We start from the raw sequence: 16,115 nt of genomic DNA on the forward strand, positions 1-16,115 counted from the left end.
CACACACACACACACACACACACACACACGTGAGCGATGAAAATTCAATAGATGACAGACAAAGCTCTATTGTGCCACATTAATAAGATTTAATACGGAGATTTCTTTTTCTCTGACACTGGCAGGCCAACTTGTTCTTATTGGCAAACTGGTCTTATCTCAGCATCTTCCAACAGTGTCATTCATTATTTGGCCTGTAGCTTATCTAAACTGAGGACTTCAGTTGTTAAGCCATCCTCACTCCCACAGGTAAGAAAATATGAAAGCTACGGTTCTATTGCAAGTGTAAAATGAAATGCATTTGGTTTGTAAGAGATTTTATTCCAACTACTAAAAAAAATTTGGTAAAAAAGTGGCTCAGTATGCATGAACTCTTTCCATTATTTGCTTGTTTACTCCAGTGCAATAAATAAAATGCAATAACTGCTGATGTTAAGGACTTGATGACGATCATATTATCTCATAGAATTTCTGAATTTTCTTAGACTGCGCTAACAAGTAGCATAGATAACATACACATACACACACATGCACCAACTGAAGAACCCTTCTCATTTTGTTATATTGTTGTACAAAGACCAACTAAATTAAGTTGGCTTGGGTAGAACCTGTTGGACTTTATCGCACTGATGATGGATCTGAACATTTTCTTGCATTGCTTTGTCTCACAATGCTGGGTGGTGCTGGACAGATGAGGAGAGCTGAACTTGCACCTCTTACAATGTGTCACTGGATTGTACACTGGTGTAATCAAACATGTATCACTATGTTTGTCATCCTCACTGCTGACATTTTGCCATTGTCTTGAGTTGATTGTCTTTACACTGTCTCTGCTCTTCTTTCTTCTCTTCTTCCTGCTTTTCTTCCATGTTCATTAAGTTTTCCTTGTTTAATGGACTGCAGTGAGTATTTTCAATTCTCGTACATTTACTCTTTTATCATTATTATTATTATTGTTATTAGGTTGACAATAGTTAAAATTGCATGATTAATTTATCTCCCTATTTTTCTATTGTCCATTCCATTGTTTCTGTTTGTGTGGCAATATTCTGCTACTGGTGCATTTATACTCTATGCTGCTTTATACATGTTAAGTATGGATAGCAAATGTAAACAAGATTCCAGTTCCTTTTTAACATTGAGTCAAGGAAACAAATGATGATGGGCATACTAGACTAAGTCTATGTCATTTAAAGTTTGATAGTTGAGCTCTGGACATTGTTCCTGTCAAATAAACAGATTAATGAAATTCTGCTCTGTTTTGTGCTAATGTGATGACCAAATGAAAAAAAACTCCATGTGCAGCACTGTTGTTCTTTCACGCTGTATTTGACTCATTTTTTGAGTCAGTGCATGCTATGCAGCTCTGTGACTGTCACCACATCTTGGCACTGTTTTCTCACCGAAGCAAATTCCTATGCATGTGTTTTTTGCAGCACTTGAAGTGATTCAGATTGTGATATTGGGAGTTTGGGTTTTGTGCCAGGGGGAGGCCTAAGGGCTTGCCCTACATCATTCATTATGCCCTTGCCCATCAAATAGCACAAGCTGTACTGCTCTGGAGTCATTCCAAGAGGGCTCTCGTCATTAGCTTGCCACTTGGCGGCCAATTGCTGGAGCAAAGGAGACAAAAGCTGCAGTCCACCCCTGCATGCTCTGATTGCTCTGAGAGGGAGAGAGAGTGAGTGAGGGAGTGAGAGAGAGAATGAGAGAGAGAGGATGGGGGCCTCCTTTTGGCATGGCGGAACATGGATTCTAGTAGCAGGGTGGTTGTTTGGTTGTTTTGGCACAGGATGTGCAGGACAGAGGTAAATGGGGTCTCTATCAGTTCTGTGCGTTTCCAGATGATTCATGGCCCAGCAGTTTGAAGGAGTTTCCTCATGCATGATTTAATTAGGTGGAGTAATAGTTAACATCCAACCTAAAGACAGACACAAGTATGTTTGTAATCCATTCCTTTTTTTAAATTGCTGTCACTTATCTGAATGAAAAATAATCCTCAGATTCTTCATAATAGAGCTGCCTTTGTACTCCTGGCAGGTGTTTGATCCATCAGATAAACGAATCATTTCCAATCAAAGTGAAGGACGGGAGAAATAACTGGCAGATCTGCAGACACTCCAAGAAAATAGGAGATCTGTTGTCCATAATTTTGACGCGAAGCAATCACAATAAATGAAAGGCTTGGATCTGTCTCGATCCTCTCCCACCTCACCAGCTCCTCTGCCTCGTCACTCTCTCTCTCTCTCTCTTGCTCTCCCAACCGGTGGATTTTGCCATGCTGTGGTCCTCCTGCGCCTCCAGGCCCTCAGGTTATTTGGATATTGCGTGGAGTCAAAGCCCTGTCAATCAGATAAGCAGTGACCTCGCAGACCCAGCAGATAAGACGTTACATGGCAAGAGGAAATGGCAGACAGCAGGGGACACAAGGCCCGACTATGAAGGTTCGTTGAAGCGAGACTGATCACAACGGCTCTTCAAACTAAAAAAGGCTGCCAAGAATGAAAATATATTGCTTGTGCTTTCTCTATCTCCCAATTTCTATTGACAGAGTCCTATTTAGACCTCACTGGCAAGCGGTTGTCTTTCATCTGAAGAAAAAAAAAACCCTGCGTGCAAGGTGTTACAAGTTTTCTCTCAAAAGTATGAATGGGAAAAGGAACAAGAATGAATAACGCTTTGTTGAATTTTGCATTGTACATATGCCTGGAAAGCCAGTGTTAGCCTGTTAGGCAATGGGTAAAGTTCTGAGTCATTTTTTTAAGTAATATTTCTGAGAAATATCAAGATCCAACAAAAAACTGCATCAATTATGAGTTTTTAATTATCACTGATAGACACCCATAAACAAAGCATTCATGCCAGATTTAACAGTCTCAATAAAGGGCTTGCATATTCTGCTGCTACAGACTCACTGAGGTGGTAGGAATAAGACAAACTTGCCAGTCATTCCGTTACACTGGGGAATTACAAAAGGATGAATGAAGGGCGAGTCTTTGTTTAGTATGGCAGCTTTTGGGTGGTCTGCAGGTTGGAAGCCCTCTGGGAGGGATCAAGGAGACCTCCACATATAATACCAATACGACGACCTGTTGTAACAGGGTAGGCGACGTTAATTCAGATGCAAGTCAGCCACAACCAAAAATACGTTTTCTCCCCCCATTTGGAAATTAATTTTTCCGCAAAGCTATTACTTTTCATTCTTCACATAATTAAATAATTATAAGTACGTTTTGGAAAAACAAACTGGTTTTTGCCCATGTCTGAGTAAAAAAACCCACATATATTATATGGAGAAAAAGCACAAGACATCTAACTGCTGCAGAAGCCTAAATAAATACCAAAAACACATCACAACACAATACAAACTGTTGATTTAAATAATATTGCCCCAAATACACAAGCCACATGATTATCTAAAGAAATGTTTGCTGAGTCCACACTCTTTTATTTCAACACTCTCCTTCATATTCACACATATTTAAACATATTTAGGTCTGGGAGCTGCCCAGGACAACCACACTCCCCCACTGCTGGCCACTGAGCCAACGGTTCAGCGCTTTTCTCAAGAGCCTCTTGATGGTTGTTGTTGAGGGACGGAGGAGAAGTACTCCTTCAACCCCCCAAACAGTCTGGGGGTTCAAACACAGCACAAGCGCTCCTCTAAATGAAAAGGGTTACCGCTGCAAAGATTAGACCTGTAAAGCCAATTAAACTCAGTTTAGCTGATTTTTAAAGTCATTACATAAAGACTTTAAACTTAATGTAAAATGTAAAACTTAATGCACACTGATGTTCTCAGTGTGCATTGCTGAATTACATCACACTAACATTACATATTTTTTACAAAGATTAATTTATTGCAGTTTTGTGTGATGATGACAGAGTTACTGTGTCAGCACCTTTTGATTTACCTTTTGATCCTATGTTGCTGATTAGATATTAATGAGATTCACATTGAGGTGTCAAACATTATTTACCAGATCTAATGGGATTGCATGCAGCTTGCCTGGCTGAGTACTGTAGGTCTCAGGATGTCAGAGGACTCAGGTTACAAGACCCACCACATTCTCTGTGTTGCTGAGGACTGTTGTTAAGTGTTTTTCCCACACTTCACCCTTCATCCTGGAACACCTATGGGTAAGGCACTATCTTTTCCCCCATGTTAATCTGGGCCAGTGCCAAAAACATGCGTGGGTCTTATCAGCATGCGTCTAACATTCTGTATACAACTGTATAGCCTATACATGATTCTATCATAAGTAGGTTTGCATTTGTCATTAAACTGGATTTGTGTGTACATATTTCTAAACACAACTCAAAGGCCTGGCCTGAGCAAGAGGTAGGTGTAGGGAATTCATAAGGTTTTAATGGCATCTACTTCTCAACCACTTGTTTAAACTCCTGAGAACATGAATGACTGAATGACATTTCTTTCTGTGATCTTAAATAGGTATCAGCAGATGTCAAAGGCTGTAAACGATTGACTGAAGCATATGCCTGCAGTGCCCTCTATTGCCCAAAATAGTGAATAACAAATGGATAAACACAGGCATCCCTAATTGAAAAATGAAATATTGTGGGGGACCAAACTAAATAAAAACATTAAGAGCGAGTTGCTTAAGATATCAATTTAAAGGGTACGGATGTTGAAATAATCAATACAGGCCATTATATGGTGTCACGTTCAGAATGCTCATCTTGCTCCTGGTATCTAAAGCTTTTAATGGCCTGGCTCAGCAGTATATATCAAATGTGATTTCAATTTACAAACCCAGCAGACCTCTTAAGTCATGAGACACCAACTCCTTCATGTCCTTAAATCTGATGAGACTGCAGGTAGTAGGCCTAATTATGCACCAGAAGTATGTTATAGCTTACCTGATCTAAGACTTGCATCCACAATGTTTTTTTTTAGAGACAGGCTTCATTTATTTGATTCAGTTTAGTATTCTCAGAATAATTGTTTTGTATTTTATGCTCTTGTTATGCTATGTATTTTTTCTCTGCTGTCTTTTCTCATGTAAAACACACTGAACTGCATGAAAATGCACAATACCAATAAGCTTGAGAGTGCTGTGAATCACCTGATTAAGATATACATCAAAAACATACACAAGAATATAACCAGAAACAGAATAAGATACATTCGTGAGGCCTCTTTTGAAAAAGATTTGAGCTACTTGGAGAATGTTCGATTGTAGTGAGGCTTGCTATTTTGTTTTACCATGGATGAATTAATCTTCTAGGAGGCCCTAGAACAAAATTTTACTGTTAGGCCAATATTGACACCCATTATACACCATAATTAACCACATCTTTGCCTAATAATCCAGCGGTTTAACACCCACTAATAAAAGTAATCTATTTTTGATTGAAACGATTTCAAACATTTAAATTATTATATTTCAGTTTGCAGGATTGACCTGATCATAGTTTTCCTTTTTTAATTCAGGTTAGAAGGTAGTTAATCTACAATTAATTAATGTGCCAGTTTACATGTTTATACAGTTTAGTTTTTTGTCATACACCACTGGGTATACATGGCATGTCTTGGTAGGGGTTGAAGGGTAGGCCCATCAACAGGGAAGCACTTGGCTCAGTTTTCTCCTACATTGGTGTCGAAAGTGTTGCATTATTATTTTTTATTTATTTATTTATTCATTTATTTTATGTAATAAAGTTAACAAAATGTGTAGGTCTGTGTACAATAAGCTCGAAAATATAAATGATAAAAAAATCAATTTCAACAACTCAATTTCATATATTTTTATTATTATTGTTTAATTTTTGGGTGGTGAAGAGGCATCTTATTATTTTTGTGTTCATATAATTTTTTTAATTGATTTTTTAAAATTTGTTTATATTTCATAGTTACCCGCCCTCTCCAGCTTGCTGAAAATACCACATCCGGTTTACCCGGAAGTAAGCATAATTCCCAAAGATGGCGGAGCAAGGTCCGATGGCTATAGCGATGCGGCTACGAAATCAGCTACAGTCCGTCTACAAACTGGACCCGCTGAGGAACGAGGTGAGTGGCCGTGTTGCTGGAGCTCATTCGCACCGAGGCAGAAACCTGCAGGGACTCAGACTCCGGCAGAGACGAGTTAAACCCGCGCATTAACAGGAGATCGTTGTCGTCTCCGCGGCGCTGATGGAGACAGGGAGAGCGATGCTGAAGAGAGCCGTGTGTGAGCATGCGTAGACCGGGGGGCGAGGGGGGAGTCTACCCGTGTTGTTCTACCTCAACGTGCCGAAATTCTATTAACTAACTTGTTTTTTCGGTCGTTTTACCGCATAAACTCGGCCTGTGCTCACCAGTTCAACTGGGAGTTTATTATTAGTACAAGCAATAAATGAGCGACCAGGTAAGGTAACGGCTACTGACTCCGTGGGTTCTCTCTCGGCTTGTTTTATAACGAAGTAACGGTGTATGTGTTTAACGGGAACAACGACCCCACGCTGTTTGCGGTAGTTACATCTGTTTGCTCGGTGTCGTTGAGTTACTGTCTGACGCTGCTCTAAACTGACCCCACCAGTCCTTAAACCAGATCTGACCTCCGACCCACTTTTTGCTAAAACGCCCTTTCCCGCTTACATTTAGCTTAGATTTATTCTGATAGTTCATCGGCCCTTCGGGTTGACTTTCTTAGTTACACACGGAGGTCAAAGGTCAGGGTCAAAAGCAGTTGCAGATACAGGAGCTGCGCAGCGCAGCTAACATTTGTTAAGGAGTGAGTCAGACAGTCCAGCAGACCGAGTCATCCGCTTTTGCGCGGAGTGTTTTCTAACAATATCAGCAGAAACACAGGTTAATGACAGAGAATTACAGTACGGCATTACAGAGGAAGTCGTCCTCATAACTTTGCTTCCGCACGACCCCTGCGAAGGCCACACACAGCTTTATTTAAATGATTGGTTTAAAAATGCCTATAATGTTCAAATAGGTTTTTGTTTTAGTATTGATGTCATTGTTAGTTGTGGTGTTGTGTAAGACTGCATTATATTCACAGGTGTTTTTAATATTTTACTGTCCCCATGTAAATAAATAATGCTGTTCTATACTCAACCATCTTTGACTATGACCTCAATAATAAACATATAATTGAATTTACATACCTCTGGCAATGGCAACAAAGTTTAATCATTAGAATCTAGATTGTGTGTATGTACCTAATAAAGTGGCCACTGAGTGTATATTCTGCATTAAACTCACTGGGTTGTGGAAAGAAAGGTGAAAGCGACTGGACATCCCGGGCATTAACATTATAATGGAAATCTTAAGTGCAGTTTGACACTCATTATCTAGCATTGGTTTTTTGGTTAAACTCACAGTGCCATATATTATAGAATCAGTCAGAAGTTTTTGTACTACCACAGAGTTGCTGCTCATTTACTTTGCCTTAAAAAGTTGTCACAAATTAAAGCATTTTTTTTCCTGGAGCAAATAGGAGACCATTGAAAAATTGCATGAATATGTGCAGAGTTACAGATTCTGGTTCAATTGTTTTATAAAGGATAAGTTCACAATTTTTCAAGTTTGTTTTAAAAGAGCACTCGCATTTCCAAGTGTACATCCAAGCAGGTTTTGAGGTAGATCCCTTCATAATACAGTTACAGTGGAAGTGATGGGCAACAAAATCCAGTCCTCATTTTTAGAACAAAATTCAACTAGGAAAAACAGAGAGAATTTCACACTAACAAGGCTGTAACTTTGGAATATGTCCATTTGATTTGTCTGATACCTACCACTGAAACTATATATTAGCCTAAGATAACTTTTGAATACATGTCATGAAGACTCTTATCTCTTCCATTTGAAACACGTTGGAAAGGGATCTCTCAAAGGCTGGCGTGGACAGGGGGAATGATGAAAGCAAGCACAAACACTTGCAATGTTCATATTGGCATCCGACTGTTGTTTTAGGACAGATTAGAAAAACTATGAACCTGTCTTTTGAGATGTCTTGATTCCTCAGAACATAAACTAATTATGTATATCTTTTGCTTTCAGATGAGAAGTTTGTCCTGAGTTTAAAGCTGTGCAGAGGAATTGTGCTTGTTAAACTTTGGGGGATAATTTAACGTTTACTCCAAACTTTTAAACTTGTAAAATGTGTTCTTCTTAACAGGAGGAGGTCAAGTTGAAGATCAAGGACCTGAACGAACACATCGTCTGCTATCTTTGTGCGGGTTACTTCATAGATGCCACAACAATTACAGAGTGTTTGCACACCTGTAAGTTTAAAAACACATCCATTTGGACAGAAATAATAATCTGTTCTCATGTTGTTTATTTGCAGAAGTTTTTCTGCCATTTCTCAAGAATAATTTTCAGCAGGATGTCAGGCTAATTGAAATGAAATGTCTCTTTCTTTTCTTTTTGCTCTACAGTCTGTAAAAGTTGTATTGTGAAATACCTGCAAACAAGCAAGTACTGTCCAATGTGCAACATCAAAATCCACGAGACGCAGCCTTTACTCAACCTTAAATTGGATCGAGTGATGCAAGACATTGTCTACAAACTGGTGCCTGGACTTCAAGAAAGTATGTGTGTAAAAAAAAAAAGTCTCCTCTCTGTTGTGCCAGTGTTTGGGACACTTTTACAACCAACAGCCAATATAGTGTTTGGTCCTTGTGAAATCTAAAATAATAGCTAAACAAAAAATGTTTTACCATAATTAAATTTTAATTTGTCAATCTACCTGTGATGTTTTAACAGGTGAAGACAAGCGAATAAAGGAATTTTATCAGTCACGTGGGTTGGAGAGAGTCATCCAACCTGCTGGGGACGGTAGGTCTTCACTTGTCTCAGTCTGTGACTGTGCTTTAGATCAGATTGGGGATTCAGTTTTTTTTTTTTTTTAATCCTAGTTGTCTGTCATTGTTGGTGTAAAACTCAGCACCATGCTGCACTTCCCATGGGTCATGTGACAGTTCAACGTAGTAGCAGTTCTGTGATCTGCCACCTTTTGATTTTCTGTTGAAGTTGAATGGTTTTCTGTTGGTGGTCATTAGATATACACTAACACTTTTTGAACATTTAGAAGATCTCAGTGTAGCTGAAAAGATCAGGGCTTTGTGAAACTCATTGTTTGCGGTGAAACTACTGAATTACATGATTGCCCAGAATGTTAAATCAAGATGAAAGCACATTGATTCTACCTTTTTTTTTCTTCTTCTTTAATCCAAACATCCTGACAATGAACAGCACCTACCCTGAATTATATGGATGATGAGATGTATTGTTTGGTTGACCACATTGCATTAACCTGGACAGTCAACAACATGGTGATTAATGTGCTCTTTGGTTTGTAAAGTTAAACTTTATTTCTCTCCTCACTAGATGCAGTACCCGATGCTACAGGTTTACCGTACACAAGCTTTGACCATTCGAAAGCTCACTTCTACAGATACGATGAGCAGGTTTCACTGTGTTTAGAGAGGCTAAGGTAAGCTTTGATGGATTCATCTTAAAATGATCTGTGTGTGTTTTTATATAATACAATCAGTTTGACACAAGTCTGATAATATAAATATGAAGGTGACTGTGTGAGAATGTGTCTTGTTGTGCAGCATAACAAGTATTTTTCAGTGCTCTCTGTTTTATTTTTATAGTTCATCGCTTGCTGGAAAAGATAAGACAAAACTTACTCTTCAGGTAAGTCATTTATACCAGTGAACTACCCTAGATGTATTTAGCATCATATTTCAGTAAAAGTCTGCGTACTTGGAGAAATTGTTGAGCTGGTTCTGAATGCTTTCAGAGTGACTAGGCTCAGGGGTTTGCACAGCACATGTCTCCAGGGGCTAATTTTTTAAACCTTAACAAGTCATTTTCTGCCTTTAGCTGCTAAGCAAATACATGGCACAATGACATCTGCAGCAATAGCACAAATCAGCACTCAGAGCTGGTTAGTGTGGTCGCAGATGAAGCCTCATGCTAACAGAGAGACATGGATAAGTGGGGCAAGTACGCCACTGAAGCATACTGTAATCATTCTTTATTTCCCACCCAGACCACTAATCTCAATAATTACGGATTTTAGAATTGTTTGAGAAAGTGTTGTGGTGTTTTCGACCTACATCTTGAAGCTGGAGGGCCAAGATGTCAAGGAATGTTTGTAGTGATTAGGGTTGACTTGTAGGAGGTGAGATTAAAAAAAAACAAAAACTCAGTCAGCCCAAATATCACACAGTAATTACTGTATTTATATCCAAAGCAGACCTGGAATCATGGGTGCAGATAAGGGTATAGACAGTAGGAATATGTCCTTACCATTGTGAAGGTGTTGCTGAAATGTCTCCACCGACATATTTCCCCATCTCAAAGTCATCTTTCCATTTTATCCAGATTTGTGTGTTTTATAATTCAAAGATGAGACTGAGCATCACTGTTGAGCTCACCACCTACAGATTTTATTAACATTTTCTTTAAAATCTATTATGTCAAGATTTCTGTTAATTTAAAAAAAAAATATCTGTTTAAAATCAGAGAAATAAATCCTGTTCCAAGTTCTATCAGCAAACACATATTTAATACAATTAACCTTTCTGCAGTCAGGCACTTTGTGTGTGTGTGTGTGTGTGTGTGTGTGTGTGTGTGTGTGTGTGTGTGTGTGTGTGTGTGTGTGTGTGTGAGAATGAGTGAAGTGTATGAATGAGAGAAGAGAGTTTAAAAAAAAAAAATCACCAAAGATAAAACCAAGCCTGTGCCTTTGCCTGGAATTAATAGTGGTAACAGATAATTTCTAGTGTTTGGTGCCCTCAGTAATTTAAAACAGACTGTTAGATACATTTTCAGTCTGACAACGTCCTATGAATATCTAAACATTTTCAAGTCTGTCCTGTATGACAGATTTCACAAATCTAAAATATAGAACGCGTAAAGAAAGATGCTACGTAAAACTGTTAGATATTACTTGGCAGACAAAAAAGTTTGATAAGAACGTCATGTGAAAAAAGTGATTATTATGGCAGCGATCCCAGTAGTTTCTTCAGCAATGGCTGACTGTATGTTGATTACTGTATGGCTGCATGAATGTTATACATTATGTTATCATATTGTTTCTCATGACTATACGTCCTGGCAATTTAAGAGTACAGGTGTTTGAAACACTGCCTGCTAAATAAATTTAAACCAACTATAGTGGAAAAAAATGCCGACCTTGTCAGATGATAGAGGAGTTTTTACTGTGTGGCAATATCTCTCCTGACAGGCCCATTTGTCGTGGGATGTGTGTATCAAGGGAAGTGAGATTGTAAAATGTAAATGCCCAGATTGCACTGAAACAAGCCTTGAATAATGATTATTGGGGGAGCAGTTTAAGTAAAACACAAGGCTTGTGTGAAATTCTTCAATTGTGACTGCAAACACTCTGGACAGCCAGCAGAGGGCAGCCTTGTTTTACAAATGCCCGTGTGCTGCTGCTTGTCTCTCATCCAGTTTTGGGCTCATCAAGATTTCAGAATTTAACAAAATATATATATTTTTTCACTGGTAGATTTGAAAGATTTTCTACACACTGAGCCATCAGTGGTTTTCCTGTGTTTATAGAGCAGCTTGAATGACAGACGTTGTGGTCTTGATGTTAGATTCAAACAGATGAGATCTGGTGACTGCTGCGAGCGTTAGGTCATCATTACACACCCTTGTCCTCTTTGACCACTGTGTATAGTTAAAATGTGCTTATTGTTGTATCTAATGTTACATTACCATAGGTAATGGGACCGTGCAGCTTCAGGAGTTCATTCCTGACTCGTGCAACGCAGTTTTCCTTCACTCTAACCTCTGTGTGGAAATAGATAAGCAAGCAAGGAGGATCCTCCTTATTAAAATATGTAAACAAAGGCATAAACACACTCTGGAGTTTAATGTTGGATCAGTTTTAAAAGGAAAACTGTGTCTTTGTTGTGCTCTGGATTTGAATTTGGACTTAACCTTTGTTACTGACACTGATTGGACATGCAGCACATCCATTCATCCTCATCTGTTTTTACAGAGGCGGAAATTTGGGAAATGACATTTCTGCCTCTGCTTTTAAAGAAATACCGTCTTGTACTGCGTGCAGGGGGAAAGGAAATTTAGCTCTTTGGCTTAAGAGCGTGTAATAAGTCATCTGAGACTGGAGAATGTCCAGCAGTAACCTGGGATTTCGTTAGCTGTAAATCTGAATTGTAACAGGAGTGTGCCCACACCCTGTCAATACGCTGTTTCCTCATTATTAGTTTGCTTTTCTTATACGCTTGGAAACGTGTTTAGTGTTGGACAGACATTTTAAAAACATTTTTAAAAATGCTAGAATTTAAAACAGCAGTTTATAGACGGCAGCCAGTGCTTCTAGTGTTACAAGCAAATCTGAAGAGACATTTATGACTGTTAGGCTTTTGACTTTAACTGAACAGCAAAAGCAGAAACGTAAGTCAACACTGAGCAAAAAGTGAATTCTATGCCAGTTGATACTGTTTACACAGAGCAAGATAAATGAGTGATATTTTCCATGGGTCAGGAATCAGGCATCTTAACCTGCAGTGTAAACAAGAAGTCAACGAAACAAGAAAACAAGACATCTGCCTAATGAGCTCCCTGGTGACCACAAGTGTTGGAGCAGTAAAGACTTGATTGAATTACACCTTTTTTTTTTTTTTTTTTTTTTTTTTTTTTAAAAAACGTGTCATTGACTGATCGTATTGCTCGCTCAAAGATTTACATGCTTGACCTTGTCTCTGCAGCAGAAGTTTGTTCGCTGTTCTGTCCGGGCAGAGGTGAGACACCTACGGAAAGTGCTCTGTCATCGGCTAAACGTGGAAAAACACCAGGTCAGTCGCCAGTGATGCGATAAAAGAAGACGTTTGGTACACGTGACATTACAGTAAAGATTACTTGGCCCATGCTCTCTGCAAAAACAGACTGCATCTGCTGTGTTACAGAAAAAACAGATTACATCCCTCAATAATATAATACTTGGATAATTTTACATTTGCCAACATGCAAGTAAACACACTCTAAATCATTGCTAAATCGCCGTTTGGCTTCGTGAGCAGTTCATCGTTGTTAGCAATTTCTGCACCATCCAACTAAGAACCACTGGTGATATTAAAGACTCCTTTGTCAGGAATTCAACATTTATCAAGAACCCGTTGGCTGAGAGTTTACTAATGAGATTCATGTGTGAAAATAATATATTGGGACATGCTCTCACATCAGTGCCACGATTAACAGTGGGTGACCTGCAAGTAACCATAGCGACATTACATATGCTCTTTGCCAGTGGTTCTCAAGCTTTTTCACATCAAGGACCCTAAACTGACACAAATTAAACCACAGACTTTTGCTTTTTAGATGTTTTATTACAGAATGTGTTTGAAACCCTCGACCAAAATAGTCATACACTCTGTCATTATGTTACCTATGAATGGAAATACAGTGAAAATAAATTATTCCCCTTTTCCTCTGGGAAGCTCCTAAAGTACCCATTGAGGTCCCCGGACCCCCCTTTGAGAACCACTGCTTTATGCTACATGACTACTTATTAGTGAAATTACGTACATAAAACATAAAAACTGTTTTAAAAACAGCCAACGATCTGAAGCCCCCTTTTTTTAAAAAGGGGGTTTGAGAGCCGTGGGCCGGGGCTTCAGGCTGTGGTTAAAGAGCCGATCGTACACTCTGAGGCAGTATTGTGTTGTTGCTGGCATAGAGCTGGATAAGCGAATGATAAATAAAACCATTGTGTCAGCCTTGTCTTAAAAACGTCTTCAATTTAACAAAATCACAACAGCAAAGACACAGGAGAGAATCTGGAACCCTGTCCAGATCCTCTTAGTTTACAAACTTGTTGGTATCAGCCGTGTTTCCCTCAGCTCTGGGGAATCAGTAGATTTCCTGCAACTTGCTGAATACAGTTTGAGTTAAATCTTCAATTAAAGGGCATGTGTGTTTTCATTACTGTGATAAAGCCTCATCTAACAAATACGAGTTCATGATGGTAACAATATCATCAAGACAGACTTGCCTAAGTGTGTTTTATTTGTTAAATGTATTGCTGCTTCTTCCTAACATCTTTTACTAACGTTTCACATATAAAAATAAGCCCAGCTGTTCCTTTCAGATCCCCCTTCACATCTGTTTGTGTGGTCTCCCTATAGGTCCAGATGTTGTTCAATAACGAGTCTCTGCCTGATCACATGACCATGAAACGACTATGGCTCTCACACTGGTTTGGCAAGGTACAGTACAGCCAGTGTCCGCTAGTGCCAACAAATGTCATACATTCCTTCACACTTGAACAGATTTTCTTTTTACTAGTTCATTTTGAAAATCAGGAGAAAGTTCACTGATGCAGTGTATTGGGAAATGTTCAGTTGTTAAACCCAATAGTCATATTTAAATTTACATTATTTCTAAATTAACATTTGAGCATGACAAGTGAATTGTCTAAATTTACGTGTGTCAGATGCAAAAAATAATATTTTTTTCTTTTTACAATTTTTCTCTCGCAGGCTCAACCATTAGTCCTTCACTACACCATCAAGGACAAAAGGACCAGATAGGATTTGTTTTCAGTTTGACCATAGCTGTACATATTTTGTACAATACATATTCTATTTTATTAGTGTTTGTGTACATATACTTATTTTCCTTGTTTTGTATTTTTGAAAATAAATTTAAATGGGAAAAAGCTGAGTTTGTATCACTTACTTAAGATACAACATGTTTTTTTTTTTGGTTTTTTTTATCCACATAAAGTATCTACAGAGACATGAAACAACACTTTGTGTGTGGGTGTGTCATGAGGGATGGTGAAGTGATCGTCCCTTTAACACTGACAAAACTGTAATAGGTTTTTACATTTTGCAGTTTTTAATACCACAGCAGTTTCCTACTTTGCATCTTACATGAGTTTTACAAAGCAATATTTTGGTAATAATCTGTTTTGGAGTCATTAAGCCACAAAGTTTTATTAATAATGCAGCAACTTTTTTCTGCACAGCTGACCTATAGTTAGTTATTAGCAACAGCAGATACCAGTTGTGTGTGGAAAGTATCAACCACCAGCATAAAGACTGTGCAGTAGTTATCTGGGTTGGAAACATGCTCATGGCCGCTACAGTGTCAAACATGCGATAAGGAAAATTAAAATTGAGCAGTTAACACAATGTGCTCCAACATGTCATGGTCTTGAATTTTGCCCTTAAAAGTTAAAAATCCAGATTCACTCTGGAGTAAAATACCTTGATATTTGATAGTTTTTTGTCTCTGCACTGGCGAGCTGGCCGGAGCTGGAGGCATATTGTTTTCGGGCTGTCCATTTGTCCCATTCTCATGGACACGATATCTCAATAACGCCTTGATGGGACGTCTTCTAATTTGGTACAATCGTTCACTTGGACTCAAGGATGAACTGATTAGATTTTGGTGGCCAAAGGTCAAGTTTATATGACTCTGGATACGCATGTAATCTGAAACTTGTCTGAGTGGCGGAGGCATACAACTGCAAGGCAGTAATTTATAGTTTATAAAAGTACTTCAGTGCGGTGACACTTCCTGATTTTTGTCAGACTTAAACTTTTTCATATGTTGTTTTACCATTTAAATCTCAGATGTAGCAACATTTTCCTGCCAATTACCAAAGAAAAACGTAATGTTAAAGGGAAACAAATCACTAAAAATTGATGTGAATGAAGTACAAATGTGAAGCACTAACATATTATTGCATGAAGTCAATATGAAGTAGAAGCTCCTCTGGCAGGGGTTACAGTCCTGAGTCTGTGTGGATGTGTCAGTTTCAGCTCTACGCATCTGGACACTATTTTTTTTCCCCGTTCCTCTTTACGAAACTGCTCAGCCTCAGTCAGGTTGCATGGGGACTGTGAGTGAACAGTCATTTTGAAGTCTGGACTCTTGGCCAGTCATTGTTGTTCTGAGGTGTTGCTGTCCAGCTTTGGCTTTATGTTCGGGGTTGTTGTCTTTTTGGAATAAATCTTGTCCCATGTTGCAGTGCTGTTGCAGACTGCAGCAGGTTTTCCTGTTGGATTTTTCTGCACTGATTTCATTTTCACTGTCCTCAGGCTGTTTTGGGCTCTGCTGAGAGGAAACTTTGCCACAGAAAGAT

The 16,115-nt window shown here is 38.7% G+C and overlaps 1 protein-coding gene across 3 annotated transcripts; it reads left to right on the forward strand.

Moving 5' to 3' along the window:
- Window positions 1–5,880: 5,880 nt before the first annotated feature.
- pcgf1 (polycomb group ring finger 1) lies at window positions 5,881–14,681 on the forward strand. 3 transcript variants are annotated; one of them, XM_071458099.1, is made up of 9 exons: window positions 5,881–6,031; window positions 8,133–8,238; window positions 8,395–8,547; window positions 8,723–8,794; window positions 9,347–9,452; window positions 9,619–9,661; window positions 12,733–12,819; window positions 14,149–14,229; window positions 14,503–14,681. In XM_071458099.1, exons 1-9 carry the CDS (start codon window positions 5,945–5,947, stop codon window positions 14,551–14,553), a joined length of 786 nt encoding a protein of 261 aa, XP_071314200.1. In that variant the 5' UTR covers window positions 5,881–5,944; the 3' UTR covers window positions 14,554–14,681. The 3 variants fall into 3 exon arrangements, with proteins under 3 accessions (XP_071314200.1, XP_071314201.1, XP_071314202.1); XM_071458100.1 differs by having other exon boundaries at window positions 12,736–12,819; XM_071458101.1 differs by lacking the exon at window positions 5,881–6,031 and adding an exon at window positions 6,217–6,368.
- Window positions 14,682–16,115: the final 1,434 nt, after the last annotated feature.

The sequence above is a fragment of the Trachinotus anak genome, unplaced genomic scaffold (assembly GCF_046630095.1).
Source record: "Trachinotus anak isolate AG129_WGS33_773 ecotype Australia unplaced genomic scaffold, CSIRO_AGI_Tana_v1 ptg000021l, whole genome shotgun sequence".
Taxonomy (NCBI): domain Eukaryota; kingdom Metazoa; phylum Chordata; class Actinopteri; order Carangiformes; family Carangidae; genus Trachinotus; species Trachinotus anak.